Source organism: Microcebus murinus, chromosome 2 (genome assembly GCF_040939455.1).
Source record: "Microcebus murinus isolate Inina chromosome 2, M.murinus_Inina_mat1.0, whole genome shotgun sequence".
NCBI classification, from domain to species: domain Eukaryota; kingdom Metazoa; phylum Chordata; class Mammalia; order Primates; family Cheirogaleidae; genus Microcebus; species Microcebus murinus.
Window position 1 is genome coordinate 34,723,738 of NC_134105.1, and position 24,195 is coordinate 34,747,932.

Consider the following 24,195-nt stretch of genomic DNA (forward strand, 5'->3'; position numbering starts at 1 on the left):
TGAGTCCACCATCAGGCCAGGGTTTCAATGCCCATCCCTGGAATTTGGGGTGGACTAGGCCCACTTAAACTATGTGGACCAAAATGGGGGAGGAATGTTCCCCAAAAGAAAATGAGGAGACTGTTACCAAAAGAAGGAGAAAATCCTAAGCAGGTAAAAATCAAAAGATGTCCATGACAATAGCCAAAGCCTACCCATTTAGTTAAGGAGACAGTCTGATCAGTAGAGGAATTCACCAGTGGGACTGGACCAAATCATTGACCTGAGGGACTCATGCCTCTCGGGCCTCCAGGAAACTACTCAGCACCAAAATAATGAGATTCTGTTTTTTACTGATGATTTAGCAAGGATTTTAAAAATGTTAATAGTCAGTGCTATGTCATAAGACAGGTACATTTATATCAGGATGATGGAGTGTAATTGGCACAACCTTTCTGGAAAGAGTTTTGGCAATGTATATCAAGATTCTTAAACATGTTTTGATCCTCTGACCCAGTAATTCCACTTCCAGAAAAATTTGTAAGAAAATAATCCAAGCCAGGCACGGTGGTGTGCACCTGCAGTCCTAGCCACTTGGGAGACTAAGGCAGGAGGATTGTTCAAGACTATAATGAATTATGACCACCACACCTGCAAATAGCCACTGCTCCAACCTGCCAGCCTGGGCAACATTATGAGACTATGTCTCAAAGAAAAAGGAAAGAAAGAAAGAAAATAATAAAAAATACAGACAAAAATTTATGCACAAAGATTTTCATCATAGCACTTTTGTAATAGCAAAACACACAGAAATAATCTATGTGCCTAAGGATAAGAGTTTGGTAAAAAATATATATATATAATATTGTAGAAGACTATACACTCATGAAAACTTTTAAAAGAAGTGATATGGGTCCGGGCGAGGTGGCTCACGCCTGTAATCCTAGCACTCTGGGAAGCCAAGGCAGGCGGATTGCTCGAGGTCAGGAGTTTGAAACCACCCTGAGCAAGAGCGAGACACCATCTCTACTATATAAATAGAAAGATATGTATATTAATTGGCCAACTAATATATATAGAAAAAATTAGCCGGGCATGGTGGCGCATGCCTGTAGTCCCAACTACTCAGGAGGTGAGGCAGGAGGATTGCCTGAGCCCAGGAGTTTGAGGTTGCTATGAGCTAGGCTGATGCCACGGCACTCACTCTAGCCTGGGCAACAAAGCAAGACTCTGTCTCAAAAAAATAAAAAAATTAAAAAAATAAATAAAAGAAGTGATATGGGACAGTTTTTATAATTTTGTTGAATAAGAAAGCAAAAAACAGGCCTGGCTCAGAGGCTCACACTTATAATCTTAGCACTTTGTGATACCAAGGCAGGAGGACTGCTTGAGGCCAGGGGTTCAAGACCAGACTGAGCAAGAGTGGGACCCCATCACTACAAAAAATAAAAAAATTAGCTAGGCACGGTGGTGCACACCTGTAGTCCCAGCTACTAGGAAGGCTGAGGCAGAAGGATCGCTTGAGCCCAGGAGTTTGAGGTTGCAGTGATCTATGATGATGCCACTGCACTCTAGCCCAGGTAATAGAGCAAGAGAAAGAAAGAAAGAGAGAGAGAAAAATAAAAAGGAAGGAAGGAAGGGAGGGAGGGAGGGAGGCATGTCTATACAGTATAATATTAACTATGTAAAACAAAGCCACGTATACTCAGAAATGAAAACAAGGAAATATGTAAAAATGACAGCAGTGTTTCTTTTTCTTTTTTTTTTTTTTGAGACAGAGTCTCACTCTGTTGCCTGGACTAGAGTGCTGTGGTGTCATTCTAGCTCACAGCAACCTCAAACTCCTGGGCTCAAACAATCCTCCTGCCTCAGCCTCCCGAGTAGCTGGGACTACAGGCATGCGCCACCATGCCTGGCTAATTTTTTCTATATATATTTTTTTAGTTGGCCAATAAATTTCTTCTATTTTTAATAGAGACAAGATCTCGCTCTTGCTCAGGCTAGTTTCAAACTCCTGACCTTGAGCGAAGGCCTCCCAGAGTGCTAGGATTACAGCGTGAGCTACTGCGCCCTCAGTGCTTATTTCTTAATGGATGCTTTATCCATTGTTTTCTTTTTACTTACTTGTATTTTCAAAGTTTTCCTCAATAAGCAAACATTACCTAAACATTTTTTTTGAAAGTCACCCCTTCTTAGCTATTAAGGATATGGCCACCCCCTTACTGCATCAGTTTGCCTCAGCCATTTAGACACTTGGGAAAAAATGATTGAGGGATGACAGATGAAGGTAAGTGACTTTTTTGTCTTACTCTCCCCCAATCATCCACAGAAAGATCAGTTTTTGGCCAGGCAAGGTGCTCACACCTAAAATCCTATCACTTTGGGAGGCTGAGGCAAGAGGATCACTTGAGCCCAGGAGCTTGAGACCAGCCTGAGCAACATAGTGAGACTCTGTCTCTACAAAAAAAAAAAAAAAAATAGAACAATTAGCCAGGCATAGTGGCATGTGACTGTACTCCCAGCTACTTGGGAGGCTAAGGCAGGAGGATCACTTGAGCCCAGGAGTTTGAGGCTGCAGAGAGCTGTGATGACACCACTGCATATTAGCCCAGGCAACAGAGTGAGACCCTGTCTCAAAAAAAAGAAAAAAGAAAAGAAAGAACAGCTTTTCAGTTTTTCTTGTAATTGCCAGTCCTCCCATAAGACAGAATTCATAATTTCATCACATGGTGCTTTTTTTTTTAAGTACAATTTAATAAACCCTGGGAACAGAACATAAACTTGTGTTGAACCCTGATATGAAAATGAATAGGCACTGGGCTTCTTGCTGCCAGTGAAGTGCCAGTGCAAAAGGATGCCTAGGCTGACCCATGCCAGAGACTGACAGAGACATGCCCCATTTCAGGCCTGCCGTGGGAGCTGCCTGCAGGAATTCCAGACTACTGCATTTTAGGCTCTGTGGACACATTCTGCCTAGAAGCCCCTCCAACAACAAGGTCTCCTTCACTGCAGGCCATGGCTGATTGCCAATGATTGCTAGCTAGGGAGACAGAAAACAAGATTATGCTTCTAGGACAACACAAATGGCACCACCTCCAGGAAGCTTTTCCTACCCCCTCCTCTATCCTCACTCCCCCTCCAGATTGCACTCTCCCCCAAGGACCGTGGGCTTGGTGCTTTCCCTGCCTTCCTACAGCAAATGTCACCATGGACGATGTGGCAGCTGGTATTGTGAGAAGACATCACACAGACCTCCATTCACCTCCTGCCTCTGCCACTCCATTCCTGAGCCTCAGTTTCCTCAGCTGTAAAACGGAGATGGTAATCTCAGCAGCACAGAGCACGGTACCCTCCCAGGATTCTCTTGAGGAACAGTCTGATGACCTCATATAACATGATGAAAAGCCCAGGCCACTTAGGGAGACTCGCCTGGCCTGGCACTCCCTTCCCCTATGTCTTCCCCACCTAGATCTCCAACCAGTCACAGTCAGGGAATAGACAGCCAGCAGTGGCTAATGACACTCCCCCCCATCTTATGGACAGAATAATAGTCAGGTAGGATGACAAGAGGATTTGTCCAGGGGTATATGTCCAAAACTGAATTCGGCTTCCCCCCAGATGTGTTACTCTTCCTGCTCTGTTTCAGTGAATGGAACGACCTGAGGACCCACGCTAGAAATCAGGGTATCATCCCCACACCTCCCTCTCATCTATACCCCCCGTCCATCACTAAGTTCTGTCACTGTACCTCTCAAATCCATCCATTTCTTTCCATCCCAGGGCCATCACTGTACTGTCCCCATCCCCTGTGACATTGCCACAGCCTCCCCTTCACAGGTCTCCTTGCTTCCACACTGCCCCACACAAAGCCTATCTCCTGCTTCTGCTCAACACCCCTCAAGGGCTCCCAGGATAAAAACTAGCCTCGATAACTTCAAGCCCGCACCTGGCCCCAATGTGGCCCTGCTTATCTTCCTAACCTCTCTTTCCACTCCCTGCCAGTTTCCCCAATTCACTGTCCTGTTTCTCACATACCTAGTTTTACTCATGCCATTTCTTCTGTCATTAACATCTTTCTCTTCCTCCTCTTTTTCCCCCAGACTAGCTCCTACTCGTGTTTTAAGACTTAGCTCAGATTTCTACTCTTCTAGAAGCTTTTTGCTCCCCCATCCCCACACATGCTCCCAAACTAAGCTAAGTGTTCTTCTTGTTGCTGCCGCTTAGGGAGCGCTGTTCCAAACACCTCTATGTCTTAACTCAGTCCTCACAACAAACCCAATGCCTAGGTTCTCCTATTATTCTTGTTTTACAGATAATAAAACTGGGGCTTGCAGAAGTAATAGGCAAATTTTCCAAGGCCAAACAGTAAGTGTCTCAGTAGTGCTGAAAACCAGGTCATTTATCCTTTTTTGTCATCGTTGAGACAGGGTCTCACCAGCCCAAGCTGGTCTGGAACTCCTGGCCTCAAGCAATCCTCTCACCTTGGCCTCCCAAACTTCTGGGATTACAGGTGTGAGTTAACACACCTGGCAACTTTTTTTTTTTTTTTTTTTTAATAAAAAGAGCTGTACTCTCCTTTTCTGATTATAAAGGTAACAAGGGAAAAAAGTTAGAAGCACTCTTCTTTTTGTCAATTTGGTAAACACCCTCAGTCTGGCATGCAGTAGGCACTCAATACACGCCATCTCTCTATGCCTATACATACAAGCATTTGACAACACAAACTGCAATTCTGTTTCCCAGAGCTGGAGCACAGCCCACTCCTAATCCTGCAGGCCTTCCTCCCCCGCCTCTATCCTCAGGCTCTTGGGCCTTTACTGGTAACTGCCAGTGAGCTTGCTTGGCTTCCTTGCGAGGAACCCCTCGAGGACAGTGTTCTGTCGAATTAGCTCTTAGTGTCCAGACTAGGTTTGTCCAGAGACAAGGAAGGCGACGGCCCGCTTTCAGACTTGGAGCGGGCCCCCTTTCAGGCCCGGGACAGCGATTCCCTCATCCTCCACCCTATGCCCAGCCCTAAAGACGCTCACCAGCCCCAAACCTTCGAATCTTCTCTACCAAAACCTCAGCCCCGGGCCTGAAGACCGTGGCCCCGTCTGTTTAAGGTGTCCCCCAAAGCCCCGCACTCTACTCCGGTGGCCCAGGCGAGTCTTCCAGACCGCGGCTTCCTCCTCCCCACCCACAGCCCCGCGCGGTGAATGACAGCCCCCACCTTCGCTCCCACCCCCGCGGCCCGGACTGGAGCCGCGGGACGCCAGCAGGGAAGGCACCCCCAGGTCCAGGTCCTGGCGCCCTTGGGTCAGGGCCAGGAGAGGCACCAGCCAAGTGCTGGCGCCGGGTGCGCCTGGCTTTACGGAAAGAACGCCCGCGAGTAAATCCGGAGCGGATTTGCATCACAGCGGCACGGAAGGCGCTCGGCCAAGGCGCGCAGCGGAGGACGCCCGTCGCTACCCCGCCCAGAGACCGGGTGCGGGGGGAGGGGGAGGGGGGCGGGGGAGGCAGCTGAAGGGCCCAGCGGAGAGGCAGCTCCCTGGTGCGGAGTAGCCTCCTCTTCTAGGCCAGACCTCAAGCTGGGCCTGGGTTCTCATGCAGGGAGATGGGGGCAGAGAGAGCGCGAGTGTGTGTGTGCGTCTTGGACTAAAGGAAACTGATGGGGTCAGAGCCTTTGTGTGTGTGTTGGGGGGGGGCACTTGGACTAAAGGAAACTGCCACCCCAGAGGTAGTGAGAGTTCAGCAGCCCCCAGCAGACTGTTAAGAATCTCCCAGCTGCAGTCCCCTCAGTCCTCCCACCAGTTGCCTCTGGGACCCTCGCAGTGACTACTGTGTGCTCGCAGAGCACAGGCAGTCCTGACCGCAAGTCCTGGTCCTGTCTGCGCTGTCGCCCTTCAGACTTCCGTTCCAGCCACATAGGCCAGCCTTGCAGGGCAATTCATTCATCCCATACTGTCAGTGCCCGCTCCGTGCCTCCACTTGAGCTCCTGGGGGTGGAGAACCCACGGCCTTGGAACCCACCCACATGTACTCTTCTGGATCCTTGAGTGTAGCCTTTTGACTGAGTCCATATTTTACAGAACAAATTCTTTTAATAAGGTAACACCTTTTTTGGTGTTTCTACTAAGTCTGTCTTCTCCATTAGGCTGCAAGCTCTCAAGAACAGGGACCAGGACTGATTCAACACTGTCCTCAATGCCAAGGGGAGTGCCTGGCATGTGTTGGGGACAGCAGTGGTTGCTGTGTGACCTTTGGCAAGTCCTGTTACCTCTCTGGACCTCAGACTCCTTCATCACCCTTGCAGTGAGGGATCTGAATGAGATGACCCCCGGGCTGCCTCCAGCCCTGAGCTTCTGAGCCAGTGACCCTATGAGTGGCTAGATAGCCCAGCCTCCCATGATGGGCCAACCTTGGGCAGGGCAGGCCAGGCAGCGATCAAGGGTACCTCTGAAGTCCTCCCACCTCCTTTGGATCAGTTCACTGAGGTAATTGTGCAAGATGACTGGGAACCTCAAGACAGTGAATCTGGTGTCAACACATGATGATGCTATCCCAGCTGGAAAGTCCCCTGCCCCAGGCTCTGGAGACCTGACACCAGCTCCAACGGGGGGTGGAGGGAAGGGAACCAGCCCATCCAAGAAAGTGAAGAAGCCCCCATTTACAGCCCTTCCCCAACACAGACCCACTACCTCCAGGAACAGCGCCAGCAACCCCTTGTGTGGTTCATAAAGAGCAGCTCAGGACTACCCCATTCTCATCTCCAACCTCCTCACCTCCAGCCCAGCCCACCAGCTCTAATCTGAGCTGAGAATACCCAGGGTTCCGAGTAGAAAAAGCCTCAGTTCAGCTCTTTTCACAGCATAAGAAGTTGTCAGCCCTGCTGTGCACTTCCCTGAATGGAACTCATCACCTCTTAGGGCCACATGTACCACTTCTCCCTGAAACTCCCATCTATGGGCTCACATTTTACCTGATGAAGCCACGTAAAATAATGCTAATCTGAAACCACAGCACTCAGATTAAGATAGACAGGCTTGGTTGAGATTCGGGTTCTGTTACTCCCTGGCTGGCTGATCTTAGGCGCTTTACTTACCCTCCCTGAGCCTCTGTTCCTTCATCTATAAAATGGGAGCAATGATTTATACACACAGAGTGGTGGTTGTGGGCATTATATTTCTGAAAACACCCATCATAGGCATTGACAGATACAGATGTCAAATGTGAGCATTATTTATATTCCCTATTTCCTGTATTCTCCCCTGAAGCTGCCTAACCCTTTCTCTGGAAGCTGTGAATGGAAATATCTGAAGCTAGAACTGCTTTGGACAAAACCAGGACTACACAATACTAAAAGCTACACTTAAGACCCAATTATAGACTTCAAAAGAGACCACAGGAGGTTTGAGGCCCAGAGAAGGGACAGGGTTTGCCAAAGGTCACGCAGCAGGTATAAGTAGATAGAACATCAGGCAAGCATGGAGAGGGAGGCACACGGGGGTGTGAGTAGAGGTCAGGGCTGAGATATTGAGCTGAATCCAATCAGGCGGCTGAGCAAGAAGACCTTCAGCTGACATTGCTCTATTTCCCATGCCCAGCAGGGCCTGGCATTTGCCTCTCTTTGGAACTGCTCCTTCTGGGTTCCTGAGTTTGCAGTCGTTTCCCAGAAATGCTAGGTAAATATCCCTGTTGTTTGCTGAGTAACCAGCCCCAAAGATCAGCCAAGGGTCCCCATACGAATTTTGCCTCAAGGTTGGCTTCTTCTGTAGAGATGACCAGCACTCCTAGGCACCACCCCAAACCAGGTGTCCTCCACAAGTTCCCCTATCAGGGCCTTGCTGGGGACTCTGAACCCCACCATCCAGGGTGGCTTTGGTGTGTACCATGTGGCTTAGGACTCAGCATCTTTGAAGAGAGTCTGTTCCTCCCAACCATCCCAAGAAAAGAATGGAGTATTTTATTTGGTAACTTTCTTCCCAAAAAAGATAGCCAGACATGGGTTGTTGCCATTCCAAGGTGACAAGGAGTCTTTCTACCCTTTGGAAATGTCCTGGGCTGATGTTAACCCTAATCATAGGGAAGCTTGAGGTGTTGGGGTCAGTATGTTACGCTACTTAATGATTCTTTAGATTACGTTTTCTGTTTCTGTAGTTTCACTCTCTTTATCCCCACCTGCCACCCCACCTCCCTTATCCTCGGGAACCAAAAATATGTCTCTATGGACAAAGTTTGGCTTCTGTCTGGCTTAAGCTCATATGTGAATGGGGATCCTTTAGTGCAGACATCTACCTGAAGGTAGAGGCCTCATTAATTGACTGCTCAAGGCTTCCACTTCAAGAATACTCTAATTTTGTGATCTGGGACTCAGTAATGTCACAATTTTGGATTTCTAAGTTTCTGTAACTCAGATTTCATCACGCTAGAATTCTGTGATGCTAATATTCCATGACTGTGGACTCTATGAATCTAGAATTTCAAGATTTTTAAAATTGTGTTTAATGAATTTCATTGTTGACATGGTGATAATGGCCAGCACTCTCTTGGCCTGGGTTTTTGTGGTTTTTTTTTCCAGAAATTGCAAGTTCCCACTGGGGGCTCTCTCCTCTGGTATGCTGAAGCAGAGAAAGGACAAGGCTGGATAGGAGAGGGATTCCCACCTACTCTGGGGCTCAGAGGAGTAGGAGAGTGCCCAGGGAAGCCCAGTTCTAGGACCCAACACTCAGTTCACCCTCCCTCCCCCCAAGCCCCTGATTTGGGCTCCAGTGTCTGAAGGTAACAGGAAAAGCAGTCTCTTTTGCAGTCCTTCCACCCAGCTGCCTTTCCTCCCTGGAGAAAGTTTAGTAGAGACTGGTGACTGGCCTGGCTGAATGGGCAGAGGGAGAGGGGGGTTGAGCCCTGGGCAGGGAGCCAGTGGAAGAGACATGGGAGATTCCCTAGGGAGCCCTGCAGCCTTTCCCAGAGGTGAGGAAGGAAAAGAGGCCGGAAGTCTAGTGTGGGGAAGGGCACTGCTAAGGGTGGGGTGACCAGTATTGCATTGTGGGGTTGGAGCTGGGCTTCCGGCCATTGATCCATTAGTGACAAGGGACCTCCAGCCAGGCACTCCATGGGCTGTCTGGTTGTGCCCCTACCCATTGACTAACGTGTTCCCTTGCCTGAGTCAGACTCCCAGGAAAACCCAGAGGGCAGGAGTTGGGGGGTGGAGCCACTGAGGCCAAGAGAGAGGCCAGGACTTTCCAAGGATCACACTAGGGCTTGGAACAGAACAGGGTCTGAATCTCTGGGCTCCTGCCTCCAGCTCAGAGCTGTTCTTCTCACATTCCAAATGGTCCCAGAATTATAAAATGCTCTCCCAACCAGACATTTGGTGAAACTTGGAGCTAGAGGATGGGCCTGCCCCAGGTTGCCTCTCAGGAGCTGACTCGACCCTTCCTCCAGTCCTGCAGCTCATGGCCAAAGCTGCCAAAGCCGCCAAACCCGATTTTCTGGTGATTGCCTGAGGCTGGCTGGGGCGGGAAGCCCTTCTCCTGGCATGGATCCCTTAGGCCATTGACCTTCTGACCTGCTCCTCCTGCACCTGTGCCAGCTGTCCCAGGGTGCCACCACTTCCTCCTCCACCTGCCCGCCATCGCCCCAGGCACTGTGAGGCATGGTCCAGTACTGCCCCTCTCTGGGCCTTAGTTTTCTCATCTATAGATGGGAAACAGTGGCCTGTCTCCCAGGGATTGACTACAGGAAGGTTCCAAAGAAAAGTGTGAGCCAGGCATGGTGGCTCACACCTGGAATCCTAGCACTTTGGGAGGATGAGGCAGGAGAATCACTTGAGGCCAGGAGTTTGAGACCTGTGTTGGCAACATAGTGAGATTTCATCTCCACAAAAAAATTTAAAAATTAGCCAGCTGTGGGGGCAGAGGCAAGGGGATCTCTTGAGTCCAGGAGTTGGAGGTTGCAGTGAGCTAGGATTGCACTATTGCACTCTAGTTTGAGTGACAGAGCGAGACCCTATCTCAAAACAAAAAGAAACAAAAAACAAAGAAAGGGGATGTGAACGGCAGTGGATCGCCAGCGGTGGGTGGCGGGTTGGTGCAGTGTAGGAAGCACAGCCTGGGGTGTGCTCTGGAATGCTGGAGGCTCCACTGGGAGGGAAGGGTGTGAGGAAAGGGAGCGCGTTCCCTCTGCCCTCTGCAGGTTACCCACCTCTGGGAGATGGAAGAGCAGAGAGACAGACGGAGAACATTATCTAGAATAAGTGCCCCTGTTACCAGTGCTCAGAGCCCTCCTCACAATTTAACGAAGTGCCTGTGTGCTCTGTCTCCCACTGGGCTGTAACTCTCGCTGTCTTGCTCTCTGCTCTATCTCCATAACTTAGCACCCTCCCTGGCACACAGCGGGAGCTGTGGACTGAGACAGAGTTGCAGACTGAGAAGCAGAAGCAGAGGCACTCTAGGCACTGGAGATTAGCCAGGTCTGCTCACCTACCCCCGGCCCTTCTGGCCTAGGAGCCTGGTGTTCTCAGCCTCCAGGGAAACTCTGGCGCAATAGGAGAGAAAGCTGCACCCAGTCATCGAGGGGCCCCCTAAACTGAGGTGGTACTGCCTTCTGGCTGCTGCTGCCTCTAGCAGCCTAGAGGGGGAGGAGAATTGGGAACCTGGAGGGGGAGGGGCAGTGAAGAAGTCGTCATTGCAGATGGAGCTAAAAATAGCCAGAAGGGATGATGTCATCTAGTTCCCACAGCTCAGCACCCCCCTCAAAAACACGCACTCACACGCACTCACTCTCATAGACATAACTATGGGCACGCATGCACACACACATATACACACACTCATATAGGGGAGGGAGGCTACTGGGTCCCAGGGCTGCAGGGGCAGGGAAGTCTGGTGAGTGTGTCTGCATGTGTGTGTGTCTGTGTGTGCCTGGGATTGCATGAGTGCGATTGCATGTGTGTGTGTCTGTATACTTGTGTGCTTGTGTCTGGGTGCATGCATATTTGTGTCTGTGTTCATTTGCAGGCATGTGCATGTATGGTTACGTGTGTCATGGCAGGGGTCTATATACACTCCTGTCCGTGTGTATCTCTGTTTATATTATAGTATGTGCTTTCATGCATGTCTGTTTGTTGCATTTTATGTCTATGAGTCCACTTACATTTATACGTCTGCAGGTGTTTGTGGACTGTGTCATGTATCTTTATATGTGTGGGCCTCCTTAGGGACTTGGGTACTGGCCCAGCCACCTTCCAGCTCTGACTAATGTTCAGCAACGCCCCCCCCCATACCCTGAGGAGGCCAGCACTGTCTGGGCATGGTGTGCCAGTGAACTCTCTGCCCCACTCCTCCCCTCAGAGTCCCCGTGTCTGGCAAGCCTTGGAGTGGATGGATACAGACACATTTCATTTTCCCTTCACAGGTAGCAAAGGACATTAGCCAGGTTTCCTGAACCCCTGGCCCCCAGGCCACCAAAGGTCTCAAGGTCCCACCCCCAGCCCTCAGGGAAGGTAGGCCTGGAACTGGAGCCAGATGTCAGAACATCGGAATACATTCGGGACACATACACACACACACACTAACCCACACATAATACAACACATCAGGGACCGAGTCCCTCACAATGTTCCCAGCCACTAAGACACAACCCCACAGAAACCCAGTTACCCCCATGACACGTGGGCGCACACCCAGAAATCCAAATGGAAAATCCCCAGGCCAGAGAGCTTAGCACCCTCCCCACTTTCTCGGCTCAAACTCAGTCTTGCCCTGCCCCCAGTTCACTGCCAGTCTGGAAACCACTGACCTGAGAGAATGGCTGGGGGGCTGCAGGTGGTGGCGTGCCTTCCTCAGAAGCTGGCTCTCCTCCAACCTCTCCTCATCAGGCTGCCCCATCCTCCTCCTGATCTCATTCCTCTTAGCAGAGCCGATGCCCTCTTGGTACACCTGTACCCTCACAAACACTCCTTGCCACTCGCAGTGGAAGGCACATTCGGCCACGTCTGCTCATGCTGCCATTCTCCTGTCTCACACACACAATCTCAGACACACACCAGCAGCTGCACCTACCCACTGACCGTCGCAGGCACACCCAGGCACATCCACCTCATGCTCCTGCACTCACAGGGTTGTCTGATCTGAGCCTCCCGTACCTTCCAAGATGTCTACAGAGACCCTACTCCCTGTGCAGATGGGAGAGTAAGGCAGGAGAGGCCCTACCTCATGGGCAGATCGAAAGCTGACCTTGTCCTGCCCTCTACTGTCTTAGCTGTGATCCCTGCTGCTGTCGAAGAAGCCTTTCCCTGGCGGTGTTTGGCCCCAACCCCCCTCACATCCTGGCCTTCGGTGTGGAATAAGGCAGTCTGAGCAGAATGGCTGCATATGTCTGTTGTTCACCAACTACGGCCCCTAGGAGATGCAGGTCCAGAACAAGCCAAGCTTCTGAGTTGGCTTCTGTGCCTTTCTAGAGGATCAGAATGCTCCCAGGTTGACAGAGTTGTCTGAGAACTGAGGAGAAGAAGAAGAAGGAAGAGTATGAGGAAGGCAGCAGTTTGGAAGCTCTGTTGCCCTTTGGATTCACCCACCTCCCCAAGCCGTCTGCTGCCAGCCAATCCACCCCCCATTAAGGCTGTCAGCATTTTGGGACACCTGCCATCAAGACCCCACCATACCTTTAGGGTGGTATTTCATAGAACTTGTCCCTTAGAATGCCAAAGTGGGACCAGGTGGGGAAAATTTCAGTGGCTCTGTTTTTTAAACCCCTACCCTGGCTCATGGGCTCCCCTGACCCCTGGCTAACCTTGAGGTGGGAAAATCCACACCCTGGTGGTGGCAGTGCGGGTGTTGTTGATATCCGTGGCCATGGTGGCAAGATTGGTGGCTGCGCTGGTGGCAGTTGGGCCTTGGGGTTTCCTCGGGTACCTTCTGCGGCTGCGCTTGAACATCCTGGGAAACCGAGGCCTAGGCCAACCCATACCTGGCCTGTGATGGGAGGAACTCATGCCCCGGGGCCGAGGGGCACGGACAAGCGAAGAGGGCCCCATGGGCACAGGGAGCTTGTGTAGTGTGCCTGAGGATGCTGCTGGCCAGAGTGGCAGCTAAGGCCTCTATGACATACAAAGTCGGCACGAGGGTGGTGCTCTTTGTTACAGGTCCTGGCCCCCACCCGCTCCTCATGGCTCCCACCCACTCTTCTCCATTGGGTCTAGCCTAAGAGCCAGCCCAAGAGCCACAGAACCCCAGCTTGGCCCCTTGGGGAAAGAAACTCTGAGTAGGGGAAAATCACTCCCTCACTTTCTCACTCATCCATATTAACAATATTAGTAATGTTTATTGAGCACTTACTACATGCCAGACACTGCTGAGCACTTTATTAACATTATCTCATTTAACCTCAAAACAACCCTACGAGGAGATTCTATCATTATCCCCATTTGTATACAGTCAATTCTCATTATTCCCAATAGTTATTTTCTATAAAGTCACCAAGAACACCAACTATGGAACCACTGCTCCTAGGGGAAAGATAGGGTTAGGTTCCTGCAACCCTCTGGTCACATTTTTGTCGATACATAACCTGATATTATATGTAGAGATACCTTCTTTAATATGTATTGTTGAGTCATTAACATTGAATTCATGGCCAACTGCACTATAACTTGTGCCTGTAGGAAACTTACCTAACACATATTTCCTCTGTAAGGCACAATGCAGCCTTCTTGCACTTAGTAACACTAGATAGCACTTAAGCACTACAAGTGGGGGCCATTTTACACAGCGAAACCACCAAAAAAACCCAAAAAATATGAGAAAATGTGGCACTAAAGAGACCACCAAAAAAGAACATCGTTTACTTTATAAGAGCTGAAACAAGAAGGCCGAGAGTCCTGTTGTTCCACAGACCTCAGCTGGAAATGTGTGTGTTGGACGACCCAAATGTTTTGCTTCTGCTCATGTCCATGATTGACAGCAAAAGTGCCACAGCATTGCTTTTGGAGTTACACATATATTTCAGTCAGTAGGTGAATTCGCAGATGTGGAATCTGTGAATAATGAAGATCAACTGTATAAGGAAATAGAGGAGAAGTCACATAATTAGAGGCAGGCAGGGGTCCAAATCCATGCTGGGCAAGATAGAAAGCCCAGAGCATTTAACTCATGTTATTCTGCAACTCATTTATTCACTCACTCATTTAGGAAATGTTCACTAACAACATCATATGTGCTGGGCACCAGGGACATAGATGAATGTGACCTTGTCCCAGTTCTTCCTGAGATGAAAGAGTGTCATGCGGACAATGGGTACAGGGTGGAGGAACAGCTAGATCCCCTGGGGATGGAAGAGGTGTTAACCCTCGGTTCATCTCCTTTCTAGTAGGAGACTGGAGAGTCAGTGGCTCTGCTTGGCCTGGAACTGAGTTGTTGTGGGACTTTGGACCTGCCCCTTCTCCCTGCACACCTCAGCACCCTCTCCCTTTCCCTCCTACCCTCTCTGTAGACCCCCTTCCCAGCCTTCCCTGCATTCTGTTTCTGCAGGAGACCTCACATGCCTCACACCCCTCTTAGCCCCCCCAGCCTCTACTCTTGCCACCTTCAGTCTTAGAATATGACCTTGCCCCCATCAACTTCTAGCCACTATAACTACAAACCCACCTGCTCCTGCTCTCCTCTTCCTCAGGCCTCCTCCCCTGCTCTTTGTGGAAGCCAAGCCTGCCTGCCTCCTTAGAAACTCTATCAATGTAGACAGCCTGCTTGGTGGTTAAAATGTGGACTCTGGTGCCAGATTGGGGCTGAATCCTGGCTTTGCCACTTACACACTGTGTGATCATGGCAAGTACTTAACCTCTCGGTGCCTCCATTTCCCTGTATTTAAAATGGAGATTAAAAGAAAGTCTAGGCTGGGTGTGGTGGCTCACACCTGTAATCCTAGCACTCTGGGAGGCCGAGGCGGGCGCATTGCTCTGCTCGAGGTCAGGAGTTCGAAATCAGCCTGAGCAAGAGCAAGACCCCATCTCTACTATAAATAGAAAGAAATTAATTGGCCAACTAATACATATAGAAAAAATTAGCTGGGCATGGTGGCACATGCCTGTAGTTCCAGCTACCTGGGAGGCTGAGGCAGCTGGATCGCTTGAGCCCAGGAGTTTGAGGTTGCTGTGAGCTAGGCTGACGCCATGGCACTCACTCTAGCCTGGGCAACAAAGTGAGTCTCTGTCTCAAAAAAAAAAAAAGAAAGAAAAAATTAGCCGGGCATGGTGGCGCATGCCTGTAGTCCCAGCTACTCGGGAGGCTGAGGCAGGAGGATTACTTGAGCCCAGGAATTTGAGGTTGTTGTGAACTAGGGTGATGCCACACCACTCTACCCTAGGCAACAGAGTGATACTCTGTCTCAAAAAAAAAAAAAAGAAAAAAAGAAAGTCTAGGCCAGACGGGAGGCTCATGCCTGTAATCCTAGCACTCTGGGAGGCCAGGGCAGGTGGATGGCTCAAGGTCAGGAGTTTGAGACCAGCCTGAGCAAGAGCGAGACCCCATCTCCACTATAAATAGAAACAAATTGGCCGGGCGTGGTGGCTCACGCCTGTAATCCTAGCACTTTGGGAGGCCGAGGCGGGCGGATTGCTCAAGGTCAGGAGTTCAAAACCAGCCTGAGCGAGACCCCGTCTCTACCAAAAATAGAAAGAAATTAATTGACCAACTAAAAATATATATACAAAAAATTAGCCGGGCATGGTGGCACATGCCTGTAGTCCCAGCTACTTGGGAGGCTGAGGCAGTAGGATCACTTGAGTCCAGGAGTTTGAGGTTGCTGTGAGCTAGGCTGACGCCATGGCACTCACTCTAGCCTGGGCAACAAAGTGAGACTCTGTCTCAAAAAAAAAAAAAAAAATAGAAACAAATTAATTGGCCAACTAAAATATATAGAAAAAATTAGCCGGGCATGGTGGCACATGCTGTAGTCCCAGCTACTTGGGAGGCTGAGGCAGGAGGATCGCTTGAGCCCAGGAGTTGGAGGTTGCAGTGAGCTAGGCCGACGCCACAGCACTCACTCTAGCCTGGGCAACAGAGTGAGTGAGACTCTGTCTCAAAAATAAAAACAAAAAAAGAAAGAAAGTCTATCTCGTAGGACTGTTGTGAAGAGGAAACTACACACTACAAATATGTAGTGCAGTTAAAGCACGAGCAGTATTATGAGCATAGTCTGTAATATTATCAGCCCCTCTCTCTCATCTCTTTGGCTGTCTTCTTCCACTGTAAAAACAAAACAAATTTAAAAATCCACTTCCTCCATTCCACAATCCTTCTGGCTGTGTCTCTTCCCTCTGACCTCCTAGCTCTGTGTTCATTCCCTTATGTCTCATAGCAGGAAGAAAACCTCACTTTAAAACCCCATAACTATTCTATTATACAGACCAGGAAATAGAAGCTTAAAATCAAGTCTAAGAAATGCCTCCAGGGTCACACAACTAATAAATGACGGAACCGGGATTCAAGCACCTGGTCTGAGTGACTTGAAAGCCAGAACTTTCCCAGCACCTCAACATCGGGAGTTTTGGAGTGGGGTTGGGACCGGCAGTGGGAAGGAAGGGTTACTGAGGATGGGATTGTGGAGCCTTAGCCCTGGGGGCGACTCCTTCATGGGCCCATGGTGCCACCTGCAGGCAGAAAGGGAAAGGGTGTACGTGGAGTGCTAAGGGAAGACTGGAGGGAGGAAAAGAGAGAGAAAAGGGTGGGAAGGCAAAGGAGAGAGGAGAAACAGAGAGAGGAGACAGATGGGGAATTTTAGGTTTTGCGGGGGCGGGGGGAAGAGGACTGGGAACTATTTGCTGGTTAGAAGAGAGCAGAGGCTACCAAACCTTGGTCATTTCTTTGCAAGTGTGTGTGTGTTTGTGTGAGAGAGACAGAGAGTGCATGAGCCTTTAAGTATGTGCCTCAGATGTTAGTCTATTGTTAGTTGCTGGGAGTCAGTCCACAAAGAGTTCAGTGTGTGTGTGTGTGTGTGTGTGTGTGTGTGTGTGTGTGTGAGAGAGAGAGAGAGAGAGAGAGAGTGTGTGTGTGCACACGCACGCGCATTCAGGAGCAGTAGCAGGTGTTTATGTATGCAACTACGCTAAACGTGTGAACATATGAGCGGCAGCACGGGCAGGTGTGTGTGCCTGCAGCATGTAGGGTATGTGAGAGTGTTTAGTAGATGCAGGATAAGAAGCGTTTGTGCACTATCATGGTGGGGGGCACACAGAAGTTCTGGGGAGCCGCTTGTCCCACCCCAGACTGTTCACCCTTCTTGGGATCAGGAAGGGTGTTGCCCACGGCTGGTGTTGCCAGGCGGAGGCCTGCTGCTATGGTTGTGGGGACCTGTCTCCAGGCAGCAGGGGGCAGCAGGGGGAAGGGGAGGCTGGCCACGGGTGGGGCCTGCGGGCGGGCAGAAGGAGGCCTTTAAAGCAGCTACCCCGCCTGCAGGTGAGCAGTGGTGTGTGAGAGCCAGCGTCCCTCTGCCTGCCCACTCGGTGGCAGCCCCTGGAGCTTTACAGTCCCTTTTGGAGCCTCAGCAGATCCCTCTTTCAGAACTTGCTGCCAAGAGCCCTGAACAGGTGATGACATAGGATAGAGATTATCCTATGAAGCAAACAGATTCGGGGAGCTGGAAGGGCCATAGAGAAGGTCCTGGAAGGGTCTGGGCTGGGTTTGGGGGGGACCCAGGATATATACGTGCCAGGGAAGGGCATGGAGTGACCTGCAGCATGGGAATCAGGCTTGGGATGCCAGTGGAGGAAACTGGGCTGTTAGGATCTCAGAGCGTGAGGTGCTGGTAGGGGGCATGTGTGGTATAAGGGACAGGGGTGGCAGGATGGGAACTGGGAAAAGTCCTGAAGTGTCAGAGTCCAGGTACAGGGGAAGCTTGGTGAGATATGGGTCCAGGTCTGGCATGTCAGGATCCAGAAGCCAGGGCCAGCCCAGGTAGGGGAGAGGAGAGAAAGTCCTAACTCACACATGTCTGCTTCCCAGGAGCCACCATGCAGTGCTTCAGCTTCCTTAAGACCATGATGTTCCTCTTCAATTTGCTCATCTTTGTAAGTATGGAGCTGTGGGCTCTTTGGGGCTCCCTACAGGAGCAATTCACAGCCTAGGGAGAGCCCAAACTGAGGAAAGGGAGGCTGCTGGGCCCAGACTCTGTCCTGCAAGTTTCCCCTCATGAGTGGGATGCAGAGCTCTCCCCAAAGGCTGCTTCCTGGTCCCCGTAGCAGCCAGGCTGCCATACAAGGGTGTGTGACGAAGGGGATGGAAAGCTTGGGGTAACTCCTCCCTTTCAGGAAGCTTCAGTCCAGGCTTAGGGTAGCATAGGGGAGGCTAGCAGGAAGGAGTCTCTCCTTTTTGTAGGTGTTGGGGGCCCAGAGAAGGAAGAAGTTTGCCTAAGGTCACCCAGAATGGAAGGAAATTCAGGGGCCTTTGCATGAGGGGGAGCTGAGGGCTCACGTCTCATGAGAGCAAAGGGTCTATCTCAAGCAGCCCTTATTCATTCAACAAATGTTCATAGCCCAAGACTGTATGCTGGGTGCTGGGGTGGCCGGTAAGCAAGGCCGTTCTCCACCCTATAGGATGTCAGGTCCAGTAAGCCAGACAGGCAGACAGTAACAGCACAGTAAGTTTGGGCTTAGCACAGGGACCCTGGGAGCCCACAGGAGGGGCTTGAACCCAGCCTGGTTGGAGAATACTTCCTGGAAGATATAGCCGAAGCTGGGAATTTGCACTGGGTGGGGGAGTTTTAAAGCATACATAAATGTTCAGAGGTAATCAAACCGGATATTGTTCAGAAAACCAGGAACAGATTTTATAGGACATGTTTGAGAAGCCAAGCAATGAGGCATAAACCCAGGAGATGGTGGCAGAGGTAGGGAGAAAGGGACCAAGTGGACAAAGGACAAAGTCCTAGGAAGGTGGCTGAGGGATGGAAGAAGGGGCAGAGGGGACAGGTCTTGGAGATGATGCCTATATCTCTGGCATGAGTAACATGGGAAGGGAAGAGGGGGATGTCTCACAGACAGCTGAGCACCCAGTGGAAGTGCAGCTCAGATTGGAGCTGGCCATGGACTTCTTTTTTCTTTTCTTTCTTTTTTTTCTCATTGAGACAGGGTCTCACTCTGTCACCTGGGCTGGAATGCAGTGGCCAGTCAGAGCTCACTGTAACCTCGACTTCAGGTGATCTTCTTGCCTCTGCTTCCTGAGTAGCTGGGACTAGCCACCACACCCGACTAATTTTTTAAATTTTTTTTTTTTTTTTTTTTTTGAGACAGAGTCTCACTCCGTTGCCCAGGCTAGAGTGCCATGATGTCAGCCTAGCTCACAGCAACCTCAAACTCCTGGGCTCAAGCAATCCTTCTGCCTCAGCCTCCTGAGTAGCTGGGACTACAGGCATGTGCCACCATGCCTGGCTAATTTTTTTTTTCTGTATATTTTAGTTGGCCAATTAATTTCTTTCTATTTTTAGTAGAGACGGGGTCTCCCTCTTGCTCAGGCTGGTCTCAAACTCCTGACCTTGAGTGATCCGCCTGCTTCGGCCTCCCAGAGTGCTAGGATTATAGACATGAGCCACCACGCCTGGCCTTTTAAATTTTTTGTAGAGGCAAAGTCTCACTGTGTTACCCAGGCTGGTCTCAAACTCCTGGCCTCAAGTGATCCTCCTGCCTCAGTCTCCCAAAGTGTGGGGATTATAGGTGTGAGCCACCACACCTGTCCTGGAGCTGGCCATGGATATTTGAAAGTCACGTGCATGTAGATGGTCACTGAAGCCATGGGAGTGGATGAGAGTGCTTGGAAAGTGAACTCTGGAAAACCCAACTTATTGGGGATAGGCAGAAAAATAGCCATCATGAAGGAGACTGATAAGGAGCAGTGGGAGACGGGGAGGAAAACAAGGAGAGCCAGCTATCAAAGAGGCCAAGGATATGGCCTGTGAAATGTCCACCGGATTTAGCACAGGGTGGCACCAGAAACTTGGAGCTACGTTAGAGTGAGTAAAAGGTGAGGAAGCAGAGACGAATTTAGATGTGTGGATGCGTAGATCAACTTGGAGAAATTGGGCTGAGGTGGGTAGCCTCTCTGATGTGGGCTGTGCCTTGGGCTTCCTTTGGCAACAGGGAGCTAGTGTTTATTCCTGAGTCTGGAGGAGGCTCTGACTTGAGAGGGTTAAAGGCAAATCCGGTTTGGTCTCTGGCCCCTGTTGCCCAGACCTTGCCAGGCTGGGCAGAGCAGGATAGGGCAGGCCTCCAGCTCCTTGAAATTTGACCCTGCAGGCTAGAAGCCCAGCTTTCTGTCCTTGGGTGAACATGCCTGGCATCCAGCCATAATCTGCCACCTCACTCCTGGTTCTGGCCTCAGTTTCTATAGCTGGAGAGTGGGGACTGGGCACCAAGGTGACGTCAGGCTGACCCACCCACTGAAGCTTTGGCTCAGGGAGGTTTTGCTCTCAGAGCTGTGGGAACTGGGCAAGGCCCTCCCCAATCTGAGCCTCAGGACTTCCTCCTAGGTTTGGGGTTGAGCTGAAGAGCATTTAAGAGAAGCTCTGGCTGTGTTCCCCCCACCAGGTGCCTCATTTTCCACTTGTGAGGCGAGGAGGTCTAGTCTGGATGAGGGGGAAGGCCTGGAGTTGGATCTTGGAGAGGAGCCAGGTGGGCCTCAGGGTGGGTGAACCTTCTCCACTTTTGTGCTCGCCAAGGTTGGGAGCAGGTGTAAACTCAGCTGCGCCTCTGTTACTGTGGTGACCGTTGAGCCTGTTCAACGCCACCACCCCGCTGTTTCCACCTATCAGAGGACAGAAGTGTTCAAGGCACCTGTAGCCCAGAAGGGAAATGGGAGACTGGCCCTCACCTGCCTGTTTTCACTCCTAGCTATGTGGCAGGATCCTGGCAGCAGAGAGGGAAAGTCTTGCTCGCCTCCCTACTCTGTGGATATTTCTAGAACTCCCGAGCTCATTTATATCTGCCCAGGTGTACAGCCTTATCCTGGCTATAGGTGTCTCACTCCCAATCTTCTGGCTCTAGAGGATGTTTCCCTCCCTAAGGATGAGTTTTTAGACTTCCTAGCCAAGAGAGGGGGAAGTTTCTTGCCTCCCATTCCCCTGACAAAACTGTGTGGTAATGAGCTACTTCCTGGCACTGTTTCTAAGCCTGTCTCACCTTTCTATCCCCAGCTGTGTGGCATAGCCCTGTTGGCAGTGGGCATCTGGGTGTCAGTCGATGGGCCATCCTTCCTGAAGATCTTCGGGCCGCTGTCGTCCAGTGCCTTTCAGTTCGTCAATGTGGGCTACTTCCTCATCGCAGCTGGTGCTGTGCTCTTTGCTCTTGGCTTCCTGGGCTGCTACGGTGCTCACGCTGAGAACAAGTGTGCCCTCATGATGGTGTGTCAAACCCAGTTCCACAGACAGGCCCATGACCAAGGGACCCCTCACTCTTGACGTCAGGCCCTGGGGATTCCCAAACTCTGTTTTGGACTCCAGGGGCCTCAGCATAGGGACCCCTGCCTCATTTTTGGGGGGGATGGACTAGGGTAAGGAGGGCATAAGGGACTGTCTCTCCCTAAAACCCAGACCCCTGTTCCCCTCTCAGTTCTTCGTCATCCTCCTCGTCATCTTCATTGCTGAGGTTGCAGCTGCTGTGGTCGCCTTGGTGTACACCACAATGGTGAGATGCTGGGATGGGGCAAGGGAGGAAGACTGGGCAAACCCTGGAAGGAGGCTGTGGTCTGTGAATGGCCACCTTCCCTACCAGCCCCTAAACACTGGCCTGCCCAACTCAGGCTGAACAATTCCTGACATTGCTCATCGTGCCTGCCATCAAGAGTGACTATGGTTCCCAGAAAGACTTCACTCAAGTGTGGAACTCCACCATGCAAGGGGTAAGGTGGGCTAGGGGAGATTTGGGGGTGAAGAGAAAGAAGCAAGACCCCACCAACCACCCTCCCCATCTTGTTTCCAGCTCAACTGCTGTGGCTTCAACAACTACACGGATTTCGAGGGCTCACCCTACTTCAGCAAGAACAACAACACCTTTCCCCCGTACTGTTGTGCTGACAACGTCTATGCAAACGACACAGCCAAGGAACCCTGCACCAGGCAGAAGGCCGAGAACGCAACTGTAGAGGTGTGGGCCGGCATAGGAGGGTGGGGATTGTTTCAGTGGCCTCAGAAGTAGCAAGTGAGGATGAGGGTAGGGCAGCTGCAAACTATAAATGCTCTCTCCCCTTCCCCAAGGGGTGCTTCGATCAGCTTCTGCATGACATCCGAACCAATGCGGTCACGGTGGGTGGTGTGGCAGCCGGAATTGCGGCCCTAGAGGTAAGCAGATGAGGAGGCTGGGGCTGGGATGTGGCCAGTGGACCAGGGCTGCTTGACATATCTCTGAGGAAGAAACAGACTTCTGGCAGAGCTTCATGTAGGGTGTTTGGGAGGCAGGGGACCAATGCTTTAGGATCCCAATCATGTCCTCTCATCTCTCTCTGTTCCTCCCCCACCAGCTGGCTGCTATGATTGTGTCCATGTATCTGTACTCCAATCTGAAATAAGACTGCTTCTCCCTCTGCCACTACTGCTGCACATGGGAACTGGGAAGAGATACCCTGGAACGGCCAGGAAGCAGTGACCAGAGTGGGGACAGGATCTAACAGTGTCAATTGGGCCAGAGTCAGCCTGCCTTTTCTGCCCCAGACTTGGGGCTAAATAGGGACCATACCTTCTAGGCTGTGCCTAACTTTTCCTTCCATGGGTAGGGCTGGGGCCCACCTGTTCCAGAGCCTGTAAGTAGCCAGTTCTCCTGTCCTTTCCCCCAATCTCTTCCTGAAACCCTTGGCATCCCCTTAGGCTAAGGAGGGCTGTTGGTGATCCCAGTCAGTACCCACAGGGGAATGAGACAATGCACCTTATAGCCTGGACATATGTGAAATCAGCAGAACCACCAGGCAGTTGTGCAGAAGGCACTTCAGAACCCATAAACCAACTGAAATGTTTCCGTTTGGACTCTTTTTATATCCTTGGGGAGAGGGGCCCATCTTGCCTAAACTGGCCTCAGATTCCTGTGGGGCTGCCGACTCAGAAGCCTGGAAAGACAGCAGCAGGGAAGTGGGGTGGTTATTTCTCCCTTGTGTTTGGGTTCCAGGCCTGGGAGGGAGTCCAAGAGGGATGGCCAAGAGGGCATGAGGAAGTGGGGGTTGGGTCAGTCTGGCTTCTTATAACCTGGGAGGACTTTGGTCTGAAACTGCCCCCTCCTGGGTGGGGGCACTGGACTGGAAAGCTATTAAAATAACAAGCTCATACCCAAGTCAGGGAGGGGAGACCAGATTTACTGCCATAGCAATGGGAGAGAGTCACTCCTTCTGCTCTGGGAAGCCCTCCAAGAGGCCCCATCAGAGGGTCCATACTGCCTACCCTTCCCACCCAGGCAAAGCCTCAGATCTGTCCCTGTGTTGGGGATGTCAGAAAGAACTTCATTTATTCTTTGGTGCTGGCCTACCCAGTGCTCTTCAGACCTAATCTCTTATTTGGCCCTAACCAACCTCCCACCCCCGCTGCAAGTGGGGACATTGGGGCTATGAAAGGCCAGGCAACTTGCCCCAGTCCCACAGCCCTCAGTGAAGAGCTGACCCTGGGTTCAAGCCCAGACCGACTCCAGAGCCTGGTGGTCCTGACATGGTTACAGCTCCACTCGAAGGGGCACCTGGCCAGAATGGCCCTGACACAGACCTGATAGCTGTGTCACACAGAGTGACAGCATTAAAGAGGTTGGCTTCAAGCCAGAACCCAGAGATGGTGAAAAAATAAAATAAAATAAAAAAGAGAGAAAGAAAAAAGAAGGAAGCTATAGTGGGACAACAGAGTGTCTGCTACCAAGCAAAATCCAGCTTAACAAACCAGTCCCCCTCCTCATTTCTCTTTGACCCCCGTATCCCTCTTCCCAGACTTTTCCAGGGCAGCCTGGAATGACCACCCCCTTGCTGAGCCCAGAAAGGAACAGGGACCTGGCCAGAGCCATGTAGTGCCCGAAAGCATGTCTGTGAGGCCCAGACCAAGAACCCCCGGGCTGCTGAGCAGGGAGAGGAATTAGCCCACCTCTTGGGCACCACTGTACCTTTCACACACTTCCCTTTCGCCAGTGCCTGTGTAGAGGCTGAAAGGAGTTTGTTTGCCCAGGGCGGGCCTCCACCTCATCAGAGGCTAATTGCTTCTCAGCATGGCTGTTGCGCTGCTATCTCTAGCTCCAGC

At 51.0% G+C, this 24,195-nt stretch overlaps 2 protein-coding genes across 2 annotated transcripts; one reads left to right on the forward strand and one right to left on the reverse strand.

Annotated features, from left to right (window-relative positions):
- Positions 1–12,320: 12,320 nt before the first annotated feature.
- On the reverse strand, positions 12,321–12,991 carry P3R3URF (PIK3R3 upstream open reading frame). Its single transcript, XM_075997917.1, has 2 exons — positions 12,748–12,991; positions 12,321–12,455 (listed from the first exon to the last, which is right to left on the reverse strand). Exons 1-2 carry the CDS (start codon positions 12,989–12,991, stop codon positions 12,412–12,414), a joined length of 288 nt encoding a protein of 95 aa, XP_075854032.1. The 3' UTR covers positions 12,321–12,411.
- Positions 12,992–17,395: 4,404 nt separating this feature from the next.
- On the forward strand, positions 17,396–22,943 carry TSPAN1 (tetraspanin 1). The gene is made up of 8 exons (XM_020289691.2): positions 17,396–17,536; positions 17,952–18,016; positions 21,133–21,339; positions 21,548–21,622; positions 21,738–21,836; positions 21,917–22,081; positions 22,192–22,275; positions 22,455–22,943. The coding sequence occupies exons 2-8, from the start codon at positions 17,960–17,962 to the stop codon at positions 22,500–22,502; spliced, it is 735 nt and encodes a 244-aa protein (XP_020145280.1). The 5' UTR covers positions 17,396–17,536; positions 17,952–17,959; the 3' UTR covers positions 22,503–22,943.
- The last annotated feature ends 1,252 nt before the right edge of the window (positions 22,944–24,195 follow it).